Source organism: Staurois parvus, unplaced genomic scaffold (genome assembly GCF_062004578.1).
Source record: "Staurois parvus isolate SC_StPar_1 unplaced genomic scaffold, SC_StPar_1.0 ptg000604l, whole genome shotgun sequence".
Taxonomy (NCBI): Eukaryota; Metazoa; Chordata; class Amphibia; order Anura; family Ranidae; genus Staurois; species Staurois parvus.
In genome coordinates, this window is record NW_028318400.1 from 7,694,521 (window position 1) to 7,714,042 (window position 19,522).

Consider the following 19,522-nt stretch of genomic DNA (forward strand, 5'->3'; position numbering starts at 1 on the left):
GACATGCTACACTAAGCTACATTCACTGACTACTAGTGATGGATCGAATTTCCCTCGGTTCTGTTTAAGCAGGGTTCAGTGAATTTCAGAGACGTTCATATGCTGAACTCAAACCCCATTGAAATCAATAGGATCTGAATCTGTTTAAATAAAAATGCCCATACGAAGGGTATGTAAAAAAATAACATGGTGGCTATGGGCACTGATCTGAGGAACATGTATCAATGGAGAAAAGGATCAGATATGTAAACTAAAGGACTCCAGGACTTTGGAGCAGTTGTTGTGCTTTTTTTCTTTTAAGAAAGAAGATGACAAGGACATGTCACTTGCCATGTCACTTGGTGGCAATTTAAAATGTATAATTTTTGTAGCACATCCTACAGCAAGAATGAAAAAAAATGCATAGCGTTTTCTCTAAAATACATACCAGATTATTTGACTCTGGTATGGATTTTATGGGGGTAACTCACAAAGCATAAGGTCCTCCAAGAAATCCACACCAGATCCTTGATCCCAGTATGCAGCCTGGTTGGAAAAGAAATGAGGGGACAAGTGTGTGTTCCCCTCCTGAACCATTACAGGCTCATGCCCTCAATATGTGGGGTGCCTTGTCTCCATGTTGATGGTGACAAGGGCCTAATTCCCAGAACCCAGGCTGGTGGTTGTGAAAGTCTGATAACAAGGGAGGCCCCTGATACAGCTATTCCCCCATGGGAATAAGGGGTAACCTAAAAATAAAGACACACAAAAAATTTACATGTACTTTTAATATATATATATATATATATATATATATATATATATATATATATACCAAAAATCCCTCATTGTAACTCCATTGTCAATCATGATGCTCGCCACTCACCAAATCAAAAACAAATGGCAACCCGAGGTGTACAACCAATCCTGACAGTATTTATAGTGGAATGACAGCTTCTGGAGGGAAGGGGTGGGGATAGGCGTGACATCAATTACCAAATATAGCCGAGGCCGCATATAGCTAGTGATGTCACTGCTATCCCCATTCTACTGTTTAAGTGGCTGGGATTCCCCTGACATCAGTGTTTTCTAGGGCACCCATGACCTCCTCAAAAACCAGTGACAGCGGGAAGTTATCTTATGTAGAAGAGGTAGTAATATCAGTTCTATATGTGATTTTTAACTCTTGCCAAACAAGGGGTTGAACAGACACATTGTCAGCTGTTCCCCACTGACCACTCTTACAGGGATAAGCAGTATAGCACACTGTTTTTTATACCATGTTGGTTGATTTTTGTTATGCACAAAGTAAAATGTCCAGTAGAAAATTAGTACAAACATTGACAGTCTCACCCATGTGGCATCCCCATACACAGAAGGGTAGCAAAATGTGTTTTGAGTGTATTTCCATGTTGTGTGTGAGAAACATCTTATTAAATTGACAACATTGTGCAAACAAATACTGTACATTTTCATTTTTTTTCCTCATTTTTGAAAATCTTCAAAATACTCTCCATGCCTCTTAAAATTACTTTTGGGTGTTTACTCTACAAAATGTTTTCATTTTGTGGGTCTTTTTACTAGGTGATGCCCTGGGGTCTCTAAAAATATGATAGCTAACTCATGAAAGAATGAAAGGCTACTTGGATTTTGGACTCCTCCCTGCAGCTAGGCTGCAAACATGTCTCACAAATATGGTATTCCTATACTCCGGAGAAGTGGAAGAATGTGTTTTGAGGTGTCATTTAACTACTGCCTGTCCAGCCCATGTATATAAACGGCCAGATAGGAGCAGTGCAGAGGCGGGTGGCCATTTATAAATGTCCTCCCCGCTTCCCTGCTTGTGTGCACTCTCTGGCAGTGTGCAGCACCGCGATCCGGTGCCTGCTGTGTCCGGAGCACACAGAGGAACACCGATCAGTGTACGGGACCTCTGCATGAGGTCCCAATCATGTGATCACTGATTGGCCAGTCAGTGATCACATGAACAGTAGTACACAAGATGTCACTTCCTGACGTCATTGCTTACTACTTGTGAAATCTGTGAATGATCACAGAGGTCACATGGTACAAGGCTATTCACAACAACCATGTGACAACCTGTGACCAATCACAGTTCTCACAGTATTTCTCAATGGCTGCAAGAATGCTGCCAGAGAGAAGGAGAAATTATTGCTTTTACAGCCTTTATGGGTGTAAAAGCAATCAGTGTAAAAAAAAAAATCTTCATCAACCCCCACAAGTAGTACAGTGTCACTATGGCAGCAATTAGGTACCACCAAAAAAAAAAACTAGTGGCAATTAGGTACCACCAAAAGAAAGCTCTATTTGTTTACAAAAAAAAGAATAAAATGAATTTGGGTACAGTGTTGCATGATTGAGTGATTGTTTGTCACATGCGGAAAACTGAAGAATGGCCTGGACAAGAGGGGGATATAAGTGGTTCATAGAAACAGAAAATATATTTTTGTATGCTAAAAGTGATAAATCATGTGTTAATACATGAATAATAAGTGGGTAAAACACTTCAAACTCAAGTTAAAACAAACATTTTAAAAGTTTTTTTTTTCTAGTTTGCCAAAAGTTAGGAAAACTGCAGCTGCCTCATCATTATTGTCCCCACAATTGTCAGGAAGGGTGGCAGTTATCAAATGTCATTAAATGGCTTGAGTTGGTTACCATGGAAACAGAGAGAGACAAAAACCATTAAACAGGTTAAGGTCAATATTTGAGAACAGGAGCCAATAACACTGTTCAACAGGTAGAAAGTTTTGGGCATAAAATTAGCTAATCTTACATAATTTTGGGGTGCTGAAAACGAAAATGACCCTAAAAAATGTTGATTGGCTCTAGTTTCCATGATATATTCACCCATCTAATGACGTAAGCCATTCAAAATTATGATGCAACTTCAGCTGCATATTGCGCAATTGATACTGGTGACCAATAGAAAATTGCATGTATACTGAGATGATGCAATATTAGCCTTTAATTGCATCACTTCACTGCATAAAAGCTGCAGTATCTGTAGCTGATTGTAGTTCGACAGCGTCTTTACATTTCGTTTTATGCTTATATAGGCTACTCAGTAATGCCTCGAACTTGTGTGAATAAAGCAGATAATTTCTGCTATATCTGCGGTGAAATAACTTTTATCTCACAAAAAAGGAGGATAACAGGAATGATTAAGAAAGCCTACAACTTGTATTTTGGCTGCAAGATAGGAGACCAGGACAAGAGCTGGGCACCACATATATGCTGCAATTCTTGTGGGGCGGCACTGGAGCAATGGTTGAATGGAAAAAAGGCATCTATGCCTTTTGCTGTGCCAATGATTTGGAGAGAGCCAACAGATCATGTTAGTAATTGTTACTTTTGTATGGTGCCTCCAATTGTAAAAGGGCTAAATAAGAAGAAAAAGTTATCTGTGCACTATCCAAATATTCCATCGGCAATACGTCCAGTTCCTCATGGAGAGGGGCTACCAATTCCTAAAGCACCAGAATCCTTCGTGGTTGAGTCAAGTGAGGAAGAACCTGAAGCGTGTAGTCACGTGCAGCTGTAAGAGATAGCCCTTTCCTCGAATACAAGAGAAAAGCCAAGAGAAGCAAAACCGACACAAACTGAAGACAAAACTAGTGAGAATCCTAAGTATTAAAATGATTCAACTTAGCTTATGGCTATAATTTTTCTTGGTAATCCTATGCAATATATTATGCCATTTAGGCTTTGTTATGTAGTCAATATCACTTGCTTTATATTTGTGGAAAGACATCTATCTATATAATTATTGTGCATTATGTAGTCATTACGCCTATAGTAGAAAACTTTCCGTTTACAGAAAAACTAGAGCCAATTGACAAATTTCATTGTTATATTTGAACTCAGAATGTGAAATTCATTAAGAAATGGATCCTTTTGTTTCCAAAACTGGCAAAAAATAAAAATTTGTTGAACAGTGTAACAATCCATCTCAAATCAAACCTCAGCACATAACCTCCTTGAAACTTTTCCACCAACATGTGGCAGATACCACTATACTTCTAAGCCACTGCACATGTAAACTTCATTCACAAGTGGTGAATGGGATTGTTCTGCATACATTTGTGTGGATCAAAGCATAGAAATGTACCATGCATTAAGTTGTACACTTGATACTGTAACATACAGAACATATTTTTGTTAAACTTTAGAAAACTACTATGTTCACAAAAAATAAGGAACTATAACAGTATTAAAAATAAAAATTATGGGGTGTGGTTTGGCCATGCGCTGGTGCAGATGTACTGACTGAGAGTTCCCACTCACCCGGGGCCTTCTACCACTACAATGAGCGAGGGGGCCGCTAATCTGACCTGCCAACATGCCGGGGAAACAGCGAGCAACTTCCACGCCAGCCCAGTCCCTGCAGACCCACAACAAAACCCTAGATTATTATTTCCCTTGCGGCTCAGGAGCGCAAGCCGGAGGATCCAAGATGGCGCCAGCCCACTCCATGTCTCCACCAGCCTCGGCTTCTGCTGCTTCTGATCTGACAATATCAGCCCCGCACAGGCGCGGAGCACCAATCCAGCCCTCTCCCATGCCTCCACAACACATTATATAGCAGGCTCAGTGTTAGATGACCTCATGGGAGACTGGGATATTAAATAACACATTCATCAATAAGCCTGTTTCTTTGTTCTTTTATTGCCTTGTGATTGTTATTTTACAATTCTATGGAACTCTGTTTCTTGTAAGTTCTTTAAAATTTAATAAAAAAGTAAATTATAAAAAATAAGAACACATCAGGGCATTGCCTACCAAGGCTGACATGGTGCAGCTGATCTCTGCATTGGAATCCTCCTTCAAGGAAGCCATAGCTAAAGTGCTGGCAGAGACCACTGCTATAGGTAACCGGGTGGAGACACTGGAAACAACTGAAGAGGACCTGTCTCACACTGTTGATAGACTGGGGGATGCTTCCCATAAGCACGATGACATGATGAAGTCCCTATTATTGCAGCTGATGAGAGGCAGAAAACTATATACATCTGAGGTTTGTCAGAGGCTACTCATGCTCGGGACCTAGTCCCCACTCTTCAGGGGATCTTTGTCATTATTTTGGGAGATGCCACAGTGGCCACTTCCCCAATATGTCAATAAACCTTGGGATATTATCTGCAAAGTTTATAAATACTTAATTAAGGAGTCCATTATGTCTGCAATGCAAGGGAGGCAATTTATTGAATTTGATGGAGCACGTCTACTTCTTTTTCCTGATCTGTCCAAGTGCACACTCATGATGAGAGAAGCTCTTGGCCCAGTGTTGACAGTTCTCTGTGGTGATCACGCATGCTAGGCAGTGAAGGATTGTGCTTGGGTTTGTAATCACTGTTGGTTCATGTTTGAAGATACACATATTTGTTTTTGGCTGGAACATATATTTGTTTCCAGTGTTTGGGACTTTTATGCGTTTGGGACTGTGTCTTTTTGGACTTATTGTTGCCCATCATTTGGGTTTTTTTTAATTATATATATATATATTTTTTCTTCATCAGTTGTCCTTTGTGACAATTTTTTATTTATTATATTTTTTTTCACATGTAGATCACCTATTAGTTACATTGTTTGATGTCACATTTTTGGTAATGATTTATTTATTCACTGCACATTTGTTATTTTTGATCACATTCATTCTTTGTTGTCATGTCTTGTGATCACTTTTATATATTAATTTTTATTTATATATATATATATATATATATATATATATATATATATAAAAATGTTATATATATATTCATGTATCTATATACTGCATATCTGAGTTGTTCCCTCTTGTGATATAATAGTTTCCTTTATGTCACTTTATCGCTATTATAGCAGTGCTTATGTCATCACATTTGAATATTTTTTCATCATTTGCAATTTGCACTCCATATCCTTTTATACACCTTTTTTTTACATTTATTGTCATGGGATTATTTTATTGTGATTTTCACATTTGTGTCAGTATTTACACTCTCATTTATGGATTTGTGTGATTGTTCACTTCCTAAATTTGCATTTTGGTTCACTGATTTATTGATGTTTATTGTTTCATCACTGTGAAGTAGCGCACCACCACTTGTTTCACTATTCATTTAGCTAGATGTTAGCAGCCACTTTGTTTGACAGATAGCTTTTTCTTTGGCAGCGCAGGAGGCCTCTCTGTCCTTTACCTTACCGATATTAATGTCGTAATTCCATAGGTGTAGTCAGCTATCCAATTTCAGTATTAATTATGGAAAATCTGAAATTCTTCCGGTCACGATCCCAGTGGATCTAATACCAAAACTTATCTTCTGACCCCAAATTGTTATACTCTGCGAACTATGGTACAGTTTTACAGGTGACCGAGAAAGACTTACATACCTGGCAGGCAACTACGTTTACTTGGTTGGGGCGCATAAATACTCTTAAAATGACGATCTTGACAAAAATTTTGTGCCTGCTTTTCACTGTTCCTATACGACGATGTTTACGACCTTTATTTGGCAGGGGAAATGTCCTAGACTGGCGTACACTATTCTCCGCAGACATAAGGAAGATGGGGGACTGGGTGTATCTGTGTTAGTTTGCATTCTTCAGTGGTGCCATCACTCCAAGGAGAAGATATGGGTCTCTCTGAAGAAATATATAGCTGGTAGAAATCTGGCTGGAGTACTTTGGATACCTACTGCAGTCAGGGGTCTTTCCAGTTGGATGACTCCACTTATATTGAACACCCTGAGAGTATAGGACCTGGTCAATGGAAGGGGGAACTTCTCCTCCCATTTCACCTCTAACACCATTGGGAGGCTTCCCATGGTTCTTCTCCTTTTTTAAAACTTGGGGCAGAGATGGAGACACCACCTCCCTGAAATTGGCCGCTGGGGGGAGCCTTCTACCCCCTAACAGATTGTGGAGCTCTTATGGTGCATTCCCCATGGACTGGTGCCACAGGCAACTAACGGATGTCTTTTGGAGAGTTAGCTCCTAAAGCACTCCCACATGATACGCTAACACCCTTTGAATCTCTCTGTAAAACCTCTGTAAAACTTTAAACATCTACTTTCACAAATGTACAAAGACCTGTTGGCTCTCCACTCTCAGACCACTCCTTATTTCATACAGGAATGGGAAGCGGAACTTGGGCTAGTTTTCACACCGCACTAGCTACAGAAATTGCTAGACCATCTCGTGTATCCTCAATTAGCTCTAAGACCGAGGAAGTATGTTACAAATTTTTATCCCATTGGTACAGGACGCCTTCTCGCCTGGCTAAGATGTTCCTGGGAGCTGATAGTAATTGCTGGAGAAGCTGTCCATCTCATCTAATCCTCGTCAACTCTTTTCTGCCCTTAATTCCTTACTCCACCCCCCACTGCCTCCACCCACCAACTTACAGCACAGGAGATTGCCAGTCATTTCAAGAACAAGATCGACACAATTCGTGATGAGATCACCAGTGTCAAGCTTCCTCCTCCAACCAACATATCAGGCCCAACACCATGCTCAACACTCTCCTCCTTCGACCCTGTTACCACCAAGGAAGTTACCAAGCTCCTTTCCAAGGCCCACTTCACCACCTGTCCCCTCACGATTATTGCAGCCTCCTTCCTGCTCTATCCTAAATAACCCACATCTTCAACCTCTCACTCTCCATGGGCACCTTTCTCTCCCGTTCAAATATGCACTGGTTACCCTCATAGTCAAAAAACCCTCTCTGGACCCCACCTGTTTGAATAACTTAAGACCCATCTCCCTCCTCCCGTTTGCCTCCAAGCTTCTTGAGTGCCTTGTTCAGAACCATATGAACTGCTACCTCACTGACAACAACCTCCTTGATCCCCTACAGTCTGGCTTCTGCCCACAACATTCCACTGAAACTGCCCTACTAAAACCTTGTAAACTTCCAGTTTACCGGCTTGACTTCATCGGGTGGGCCACCATCTTGGAATTTCCTGAATGCATTGGAATTATATTGTGATTTTACTGTGGTGTCCCAGCAGGACACTTTTAAATATGAGTACACTTAGTTTTTTTTAAAATAAATTATACAACATCTGAGTACTACATTATGGCAAGCATTTCTGTTTACATATGCGGAGGATATGTGGGATAAAGAGGAGACGAGACCATCTGCAGCAGAGTGAGGAGGAGAGTGGAGCTAACAATACATTACACCTACCTGGGTTAAAAGGGAAAGGAGCTATTTGACCTATGCAATTTAGGTCATATAAGGAGGTGAGAGTTTATATGTAGGTGGAGGAGCACCTCTAAGAATATATGTGGACACAAGGAAAAAGGAGCAACTGTTTGGCACAAAGTTATATGTGCACAGATAAAATCACATATGAAGGACTATAAGTTGTGGTTATTGTGTTCACAAGTGTTTAAATCACATGTTTTTGATGTACCTAGAAGATTGTGTACAGTATATAGAAACATATGCATGGCACTAATATTAGATATACCTATTTGTGTGTGGAAACGCATGTCGGTGTCAGTAGCACCAGTATACACAGGAGGTTGATTATTATTTTTTGCACTGAAGTTTTATTTGTACACCTTTCCAAAACTGAGCTTGTAATATTTCATCACCCCCCGATCCCCTACTCATGACTTTACCATTAAGATCAACAGTATAAACATTGGTTCTTCCCCTCATGCCAGGGTGCTAGGCGTAATCCTAGACTCTGACCTCTCCTTTGGACCCCACATCCAATCACTGACTAAATCCTGCCACCTCAGCATCCGCAACATTTCCAAAATCTGCCCCTTTGTGACCAATGACACCACAAAACAATGTACAGTCAGGTCCATAAATATTGGGACATCGACACAATTCTAACATTTTTGGCTCTATACACCACCACAATGGATTTGAAATTAAACGAACAAGATGTTCTTTAACTGCAGACTGTCAGCTTTAATTTGAGGGTATTTACATCCAAATCAGGTGAACGGTGTAGGAATTACAACAGTTTGCATATGTGCCTCCCACTTGTTAAGGGACCAAAAGTAATGGGACAGAATAATAATCATAAATCAAACTTTCACTTTTTAATACTTGGTTGCAAATCCTTTGCAGTCATTAAAAGCCTGAAGTCTGGAATGCATAGACATCACCAGACGCTGGGTTTCATCCCTGGTGATGCTCTGCCAGGCCTCTACTACAACTGTCTTCAGTTCCTGCTTGTTCTTGGGGCATTTTCCCTTCAGGTTTGTCTACAGCAAGTGAAACGCATGCTCAATCGGATTCAGGTCAGGTGATTGACTTGGCCATTGCATAACATTCCACTTCTTTCCCTTAAAAAACTCTGTATGCTTTTGCAGTATGCTTTGGGTCATTGTCCATCTGCACTGTGAAGCGGCGTCCAATGAATTCTGAAGCATTTGGCTGAATATGAGCAGATAATATTCCCGAAACACTTTGGAATTCATCCTGCTGCTTTTGTCAGCAGTCACATCATCAATAAATACAAGAGAACCAGTTCCATTGGCAGCCATACATGCCCACGCCATGACACTACCACCACCATGCTTAGGATCATGAGCAGTTCCTTTCCTTCTCCATACTCTTCTCTTCCCATCACTCTGGTACAAGTTGATGTTGGTCTCATCTGTCCATAGGATGTTGTTCCAGAACTGTGAAGGCTTTTTTAGATGTTGTTTGGCAAACTCTAATCTGGCCTTCCTGTTTTTGAGGCTCACCAATGGTTTACATCTTGTGGTGAACCCTCTGTATTCACTCTGGTGAAGTCTTCTCTTGATTGTTGACTTTGACACACATACACCTACCTCCTGGAGAGTGTTCTTGATCTGGCCAACTGTTGTGAAGGGTCAGTGAAAGAATTCTTCGGTCATCCACCACAGTTGTTTTCCATGGTCTTCCGGGTCTTTTGGTGTTGCTGAGATCACCGGTGCGTTCCTTCTTTTTAAGAATGTTCCAAACAGTTGTTTTGGCCACGCCTAATGTTTTTGCTATCTCTCTGATGGGTTTGTTTTGTTTTTTCAGCATAATGATGGCTTGCTTCACTGATAGTGACAGCTCTTTGGATCTCATCTTGAGAGTTGACAGCAACAGATTCCAAATGCAAATAGCACACTTGAAATGAACTCTGGACCTTTTATCTGCTCATTGTAATTGGGATAATGAGGGAATAACGCACACCTGGCCATGGAACAACTGAGAAGTCAATTGTCCCATTACTTTTGGTCCATTAACAAGTGGAAGGCACATATGCAAACTGTTGTAATTCCTACATCGTTCACCTGATTTGGATGTAAATACCCTCAAATTAAAGCTGACAGTCTGCAGTTAAAGCACATCTTGTTCGTTTTATTTCAAATCCATTGTGGTGGTGTATAGAGCCAAAAATGTTAGAATTGTGTAGATGTCCCAATATTTATGGACCTGACTGTATACATGCCTTGGTTTTATCCCAACTTGATTACTGCAACTCCCTCCTCACTGGTCTACCATTATGCAGGTTACCCCCCCCTTCAGTCTATTATGAATGATGCTGCTAGACTCCTACACCTTACCAACCGATCAGTGACTGCTGCCCCTCTCTACCAATCCCTTCATTGGCTTCCACTAACCCAACGTATAAAATTCAAAATACTAACCACAGCTTACAAAGCCATCCACAACACTGCCCCTAGCTACATCACCAACCTCAGATATCACCCAAATCGCCCGCTCCACTCCTCCCAAGATATCTTCCTCTCTAGCTGTCTCATCACCTCCTCATACACTCACCTCCAGGACTTCTCCAGAGCCTCTTCCATCCTCTGGAATGCCCTACCTCAGTATGTCCGGTCAGTCCCCACCCTGCCTGCCTTTAGGTGATTTTTGAAAACTAACTTATTCAGGGAAGTCTACCCCACCTCCACCTAAGAACTGTACTTGAATCCCCTCCACCAGATCATCCCCTGCAGCTATCACCTTTTGTATCGCCTCCCCCTTTCTTTAGATTATAAACTCCACGAGCCGGGCCCTCCTATTCCTTCTATACTGAAATGTATTGTAATTGTACTGTCTCCCTTATATTGTAAAGCGCTGCACAAACTGTTGGCTCTATATAAATCCTGTATTATAATACTAATACACTTCACTTTATGCTCAGACAAGGGACAATACTTATGTCATATTTTCTGGAATGGTTTGTATTTGGTTACAAATTAGTTGCCCATTCAGATCCCAGTGGTCAGGTGCAGAGATGTAGCTCCTGCATGACCACTGAACTTTCATGTACTAACTGCACCTATTCCTGTGACCCATAGCAGCCGGCAGTTGCTGGAATGGTGCTCAGACTTGTCGACACAGAATCTCTAATTTTGTAAACTGTATTGTTATCTGTGTCTCTGACTATTTGTTTTGTTTCTGAAATTTTGTTTTGTTATATATTAATAAAACAGAGATAATACACAAAAATGAATTAAATAAAAATATATTTTTGTCTACGATGAGAAAATAAATTCACAATTAGTATGGGAAATATATAGATTCAGGTGGTAAGTATGATTTCTCATATTTTTGGAATGTAGGCGTGGTAAACATTTTATCAAGAACATTATTCATTGTCTTTAGGGTTAGAGAAAAACATACTAGAAATTGAATTTCGCTTAAAAATATTTTTTATGATTTTTTCTTAAATAGATGGATTAAATAAAATGTATTGGAAAGTTCTGAGCAATTAAGCAGCAGTGCTTCTTTTGTGTTCTGACAACATGATCACAACATTGCATTTGGAATGCAATATGATCCATAGTGGAGAAAGTTTATTGGTATTTTAGATATGGCAGTTGCACAGTAGAGGTATGACTTTTTAAAAGGGGCATTAACCACTTGCCCTCCTGAGGATTTACCCCCCTTAATGACCAGGCCTCTTTTTGCTACTCGGCGCTTCACTAATTCAACTGATAATTGCGCGGTCATGAGATGCTGCACCCAAACAAAATTTACGTCCTTTTTTTCACACAAATATAGCTTTCTTTCGGTGGTATTTGATCACCTGTGCGCTTTTTATTTTTCACGCTATAAACAAAAAAAGACCAACAATTTTGAAGAAAAACAATATTTTTTACTTTCAGCTATAAAAAATATATAGTAAACTCAAAGTTAGTTATAAATTTAGGCCAAAATGTATTCTGCTACATGTTTTTGGTAAAAAAAAATCCCAATAAGTGTATATTGATTGCTTTGTGTGAAAGTTATAGCGTCTACAAACTATGGTATAGATACTGCAATTTACGCAATTTTTTTGCTATACAGTGCTGTGCTAGTTTAACGGTCATGCAATATGGTACATAAATAAAATTTATGTCCTTTTTTTCACACAAATAGAGCTTTCTTTCAGTGGTATTTGATTGCCTGTGCGTTTTTAATTTTTTGCGCTATAAAAAAAAAATGCTGACAATTTTGAGAAAAAAAACAATATTTTGGACTTTTTGCTATAAAACATGTCCAGTAAAAAAAATTAAAAAATCAAACTTCGTCATAAATTTTGGCCAAAATGCATTCTGTGTAAACCAATACGTGTAAATTAATTGGTTTACGTGAAAGTTATAGCGTTTACAAATGGCGGGAAAGATAGTGGGATTTTTATTTTTTTTTTATACTAATAATGGCGGTGATCAGCGACTTATGGCGGAGATCAGCGACTTATGGTGGGACTGCGGGACTGCGGCGGACATTCTGACACTGGGGGGGAACTGACTTGGGGTCACTGACATCCCCAGTGACACCATTACAGTGATCAGTGCAAAAAAAAAACATTGACACTGTACTAATGGCACTGGGGAGGAAGGGGTTAACTTTTTTATTTACTGAAAGGGTTAACTTGTGAGGGGAGTGTTTTACTAGGGGGTGTGTACTACACAGGGGACACGCTGATCGGGAGAGATAAACTCTTCTCTCCGGTTTAGCATGTCAGTAGCTGACAGGGAACTGACAGAAAGCAAAGCTACTGCAGCCCTGCACTCTGTCAGTGATTGCCGCTAATCGGTGGGACACAGGTAATGAACGGCTGTGACCCGGTGACTGACATCCGCGGCCGTGATCGGCGGGACAGGTAGGGCGGTGGCACGCCTTGCGCCCCCTACCTGTTTTGCAAACACACGTTTTAAAACATGGTTTTGCCCAGCCGTGCCGCCCTGCCGCTGTATTTCTGCAGTGGCTGGGGGCATGTGGTTAATAATCAGGTAGCTGTGTTCATACACAAATGAATGTTAAGATGGATTCCAGAAGGCACTTAGGGGCCGATGTCTAAAAAAAATCCACTTTACTAACATCTCAACATTTGTGGAAGTGCAACGAATAAATGTTGAGACATTTGCAAAGTGATTTTTTTTGTATAAATCAGCCCTTAACTGTATGTCTCCTTACTATGTAACATACATTGCAGTATTTTTTTTTTATGGATTTCTTATGCCTCTGCCAGTTACATGTGTAAAAAGCAGTACCTGCTTGAGTAACAAAAAACTGAGCTCCTGTGATAAAAATAAGCCTTCTGGCATTGTATCTGCATACGCTATATTGTATTCCTCAGCTGTAGTAAACGGGGTGAGCATAGACTTCTAGTTTGAAAGGCAGGGGAGCTGCCTATTTGCATATTGTTTTTGCTTTAATTGCAAGAAATACAAATATTAATTGCAGTTGAAAGAAAATTGTACTAAGATAAATATGCATATTACCATTGCTGACTAATTTCTGAAAGTTCAGGTTTGCTGGCTCTCATACTGTCACTCTGGATTCAATTAGTTGAGTCGCTGACTTAGAATAAGCATGCAGGAAGTGAAGTCAGAACACCTGATTTATACATCTTTTTTCTGATCAATGACCCAGAAGGTACTCAAATAGCATCCTTAAAGGAGAGGTCAGTAATAGCAATTCATGTTTCCCTCAGAAGAGGGGAATAATTATTTTAATTATAGTTAATGACATCTACAGTTTATCATTTTAAAACAGTATCTTCAACGGTGTTATGTCTCTTAACAACCAATTATTTTGCTGTTGTTTTATTTTTGTAGTAATATAATTGGTCACTAAGTGCTTTAATGCTATGTACCCATTCATGTACACATTCAGCTCACTTCCTGTTCCAGGCATATAAAGAGCAGTATTAAATTGTACAGGTTCTAGCCCTTCTGTGCTGTATCCAAAACATAAAAAATGGTCTAGAGCAGGGGTGGGCAAACTTTTTGACTTGAGGGCCGCAATGGGTTCATATATTGGACCCGGGGGCCAGACCAAGAGTAGATGAATGATGTGTATGTGTCATCCATAGTAAGTATAGTAATATTCCCCCATAGTAAGCATAGTAATTAATCCCCCATATAGTAATTCATCCCCCATAGTAATTCATCCCCCATATAGTAATTCATCCCCCATAGTAATTCATCCCCCATAGTAATTAATCTCTCATATAGTAATTCATCCCCCATAGTAATTCATCCCCCATAGTAATTCATCCCCCATAGTAATTCATCCCCCATATAGTAATTCATCCCCCATATAGTAATTCATCCCCCATAGTAATTCATCCCCCATAGTAATTCATCCCCCATATAGTAATTCATCCCCCATAGTAATTCATCCCCCATATAGTAATTCATCCCCCATAGTAATTCATCAACCATATAGTAATTCATCCCCCATAGTAATTCATCAACCATATAGTAATTCATCCCCCATAGTAATTCATCCCTCATATAGTAATTCATCCCCCATAGTAATTCATCCCCCATATAGTAATTCATCCCCCATAGTAATTCATCCCCCCTATAGTAATTCAATCCCCCATATAGTAATTCATCCCCCCTATAGTAATTCATCCCCCCTATAGTAATTCATCCCCCATATAGTAATTTATCCCCCATAGTAATTCATCCCCCATATAGTAATTCACCCCCCCTTTAAAAATTCATCCCCCATATAGTAATTCATCCCCCATAGTAATTCATCCCCCATATAGTAATTCATCCCCCATATAGTAATTCACCCCCCATATAGTAATTCATCCTCCATATAGTAATTCATCCCCCATATAGTAATTCATCCCCCATAGTAATTCATCCCCCATATAGTAATTCATCCCCCCTATAGTAATTCATTCCCCATATTAAGTCCCCAAGTCCCCCCTGTGTCAATTCACTTACCTTTGCTCCGTGCGTTCCTCTCGCCGTGTTCCCGCGCCGTTCCGGTGTAGCATGAAAATCTGTCTCCTATGAGGATCTGTCCCCCTCGACGTATCTGCGCATGTGCCAGTTTCAGGCATTAGCAGCCGATCGGCGATCTCCGGCACATGCGCAGATACGTCGAGGGGGACAGATCCTCATAGGAGACAGATTTTCATGCTACACGGCGGACTGTGAGAGGAGCCTAGCGGGAGCCTAGCTCCGCGGGCCGGATTAAAAGGTCCGCCAGCCCGTATACGGCCCGCGGGCCGTAGTTTGCCCATTGCTGGTCTAGAGTTACAGTTTGGGATATCAAAGAAAAGGATATGGAGCAATGTGTGGGATGGTTTACTAGAGAAAATGTATCTTTTAAAATGTAATGTGCCTACTCTGGGGTTGATCTACTAAAGGTGGTTGTAAAGGGAGAAGATTTTTTTTACTCTTACTGCATGCAGCTTCTCCTTACGCCCCCCCCCCCCCCCAAATACATACCTGAGCCCAATCTTGATCCAGTAATGTGTGCAATGGCTGAGTTTCTCTCAGCTCTCTTGTTCCATACATTGGTTCTCGCTGCTGCAAGCGACTTGCTATGGTGGGCAATCAGCGGAGAGAAGAGCCAGGAGCTCCAGTAGGGGACCAGAGAAGAGGAAGATTGGGTCTGCACAGAGCAGGTAAGTATGACATATTTGTTATTTTAATTAACATAAAAAAAGCTTTACAATCACTTAAAACTGGTGCAAAATCTAGTGCAGCTCTGCATAGAAGCCAATCTGCTTCCAATTTTTTTTTTGTCAAAGGTTAATTGAACAAATTAGAAGCTGATTGGCCACCATTCACAGCTGCATAAGAGTTTGCACTCGCCTCACTTTCCACTTTTAGTAAATAAACCTCTCTGTGTCACGGTAAGCTTTCCGTGGCAGTTATATCATATTTTTGAAGCTATTTATAAAAATAAAAATAGGTTGGTATATAAAGATCCTAAACCAAAGAAGGTGCATGTCAGATGAATGATGCATCTGGCCATTATGGATGAGGTATGGTTTACTGCTACCATAAGTGTACTTTAATTCTGATTGCTAGCACTTTGCACAATCAATCTTTGCTGCATTTTGTAATATTATTTGTGAATTTTGTTTCCATTTCATTTTGTGATTAGTTTTTGGCCAGTGGCCACTTTTTAGCTGGTGGTATTTTAGGGGATTTTTTTTCTTTTTATTTAAATTTGGTAGGGTGTATATTTTAGGCTACATACCTTTTTTTTCAGCAAGGCTTCCAATAATATAAAAAGTAGGTTTTTGTTGTTGTTTGGGGTTTTCATTATTTTATAATTTTATGACAATAGGGCCTTCTTTAAATGTGTGGTGCTTAGCAGGTAAAAGGTATTTGTTACTAACCATTTGCTCACGCAGCTGCCCTTTGTTTGCCGTATCATTTCCTGCATCATTTGAAAGAAAAAAAATGCAAGACCACCTTTTTTTCTTTCTACCTCTTTTTCTGTTGTATATTTTGGCCAATTCTACCTACTGTAAAAATGGCCAGCGTCAGTAAATTTTTAATGTCATCTGAACGCTGTTAATTAATACAAGTTTGATAGTAATTGGCCAGTGGCAGGACAATTTTACATCAAGCTTCAGTGAACACCTCCCCATTTCCTATCTGCCAAACAAAGCTGGTTTGTTACTAGTTGATGATAAATCATGTTTCACTGCTAAAGCTACCTGAAAAAAAGCCTTTTTTAAAAGAATTGAGATGAATCAGATTGGGGTGCAGCTGCTGTATGTAACAAAGCTAATTGCAGTCCCCAAAAACATATGAACTGTATGTAGCCTTAGCTACATACAGTATACAGTACAGCACTGTGTTCTGGCAGCAGGACAGGAACATCTCATCCCTCTCCTGGAACTAAAACAAGTCAGGCTAAGCACTGCTCAGCCATACACTGGAAGCTTTGCGTTTTCTGAATGAATACAAAGCATCCTCTGATTGACTGAGGCAGAGATTGTGCCAACATCTGTCCACCTCTGCCAATAGATTCTGGCTTTCCTTACATTTTAAAGGTACATTTAAAAAAATAAGTTGCTTAATATTGTGATATGTTAGGAATGTATTCATGCAGACTTGTAATAAATATGGAATGTATTTAATGTAGACTTTCAAAAAAGAGTAACTTACATATAACTGCATGTTAATGTTTGATATGAAAAACCAAATACAAATATGAAAATGTATGTATTAAAGTACGATGTGTCTTTTGTCATAACAGGAACAATCATAGTGGACAATATGCAAATCAAAGGGACTGCTGGTGGATCTAATCCTACTATAACACTAACTTTGAAAGAAAATATAGACTACTGGGTGATACTGGATCCGGTTACTCAGAGGTTATATCTCAACAGCACTGGGAGAGTACTGAATAGAGATGTAAGTCAATTTATATCATTCTAATTATTTGAAGAAAAAAAAAGGCTAAATGACTACAAAAATCTTATTTCTAAGGGCAATCTTCACATCCAGGAAGTGAAAGCTACAGGTCAAAGATACCCATGGTATCCAGCTTAAATAGAACCTGTTACAAGACCATTTTTTTCAATAACAATCATCCCATAGGATTATAAATGTATTAAAAATAGATTATGCATGTTATTCTGTAATATTATACAGTTATTACTGTAAAAGCCACCTTCGTGTAGACTTCTGAAAACCCTGAAACTGCTACTAGGTAATGCCATCTTGGTTGTAATGTCACTATCTCTCAAATGACTGTCCTCCAGCAGCTACAAAAATAGTTATGTAGAGAGGTAAAGAGAGGTGCAGAGATAGGCCTGCACCAAAACGTAATTAGACACTTCCAGAAAAGGAGAGGGTTATTACATGCAAGGAAGGAAGGGGCTGTACTTGGGAATATACTCTACCTACACGAGTCAAATTTGCTAACAAGTTCAAAGGCACATTGAAATTAAATTGTTTATGGAAATTAAAAAATATTTGATATCTCTTTTTGCTGACAGTGTAGCTTTAATTGCAATAAATATGTCTTAATGAGTTAAATTTCTGCTAGCAGGAGTCAAAACTGCAGATATGAACAAACTATTGAGTAAGTTCTTAAATGTAGCAACAGTGGCGTCCCGAGGCAGGTGCAGGGGGTGCGGTCCACACCGGGTGACACCGGACCCACTCCACAAAAAGGTAAGTTGTAAAGCAAGCCGATGATCCCTGCAGGTTGTATGGGATCTGCGGATTGAGCATAATAGATCGGAGTCCGATCCATTATGCTCAATCTTCAGATCCAATCCAAGTGATACCGCACCGGGTGACACCTACCCTAGGGACACCTTTGTGTAGCAATATGGTGCAACCCTGAACTAAGCTGCTTAGGTGCAAATACAGCTTTAGTAAGTGTCCATAGGTTTGTAAAATATGCAGCTCAGTAAACATTGTTCGATATGTTCAGTGATGTTTGATAAACAGCACTACAAGGAATTGGAAATACCCATGGAATGCATAAAAGGTTAGCTCAGTTGGCCTAAGATGTTGTGATGGGATTGTTCCATCTCTTCGATTATTTAACAACTATCTAATGCAAATGACTGTATGATATTTAATTTAATAATTTGGTAAACTCTCAACTTAGCCCTGGTTCACACTGCTGCAACTTATCATGCAACTTTCAAAACATAAAGTCACATGAAAAGTCAAAACACATTAACTTCAATGGGTGCCCTCCTAAGCAATGTGGCTCAAGTTGCAGTGACAACAAAAGTTTCCTGCTCTACTTTTCTGCAACTTTGGTGCAACTTGAGGATCTTAGAATGCAATGTTAAATCACAAAAGTTGCAAGCAAGATGCAAGAAAGTTGCAAGGTAATTGGAAAGAACTCACAAGGAAATTGTAAGCAAGTTGCATTACTTTGGGGTTGTAGCAGAGCAAGCAGACATGTAACATATATGGCCAGTTTTAACTCCTTCCCGCCCAGCCTATTGTAATATGATGGCCAGGTGGGATTCCTAATATCCTGGGAGGATGCCATATGGCTTCCTCCCAGGATCGCACCTCACGCGCACCCCACGGACCGGGTCATGATCTGTCAACGGCTGTGTCCACCAAATTTTCAGATATATACCATAATTTGTGGACTCTAGAACTTTCCTACAGACTAAGTAATAAACACTGATTTGGGTTATTTTCACCAAAGAAATGTAGCAGAATACATTTTGGCCTAAATTTTTACAGAACGATGGTGATTAAATACCACCAAATGAAGTGGTGATTAAATACCACCAAAATAAATCTCTATTTATATATTAAAATTATAAAAATGTCATATGGATACAGTTTTTCATGACTGACCAAT

The 19,522-nt window shown here is 39.8% G+C and overlaps 1 protein-coding gene across 1 annotated transcript in view; it reads left to right on the plus strand.

Annotated features, from left to right (window-relative positions):
• PCDH15 (protocadherin related 15) overlaps window positions 1–19,522 on the plus strand; it is a gene marked incomplete at its 3' end in the record, with an annotated part of 1,039,494 nt that overhangs the window by 486,881 nt on the left and 533,091 nt on the right. The window contains exon 5 of the mRNA XM_089692803.1: window positions 17,432–17,592. Coding sequence (XP_089548929.1) covers window positions 17,432–17,592 — 161 coding nt within the window. The remainder of the gene's footprint in view (window positions 1–17,431; window positions 17,593–19,522) is intronic.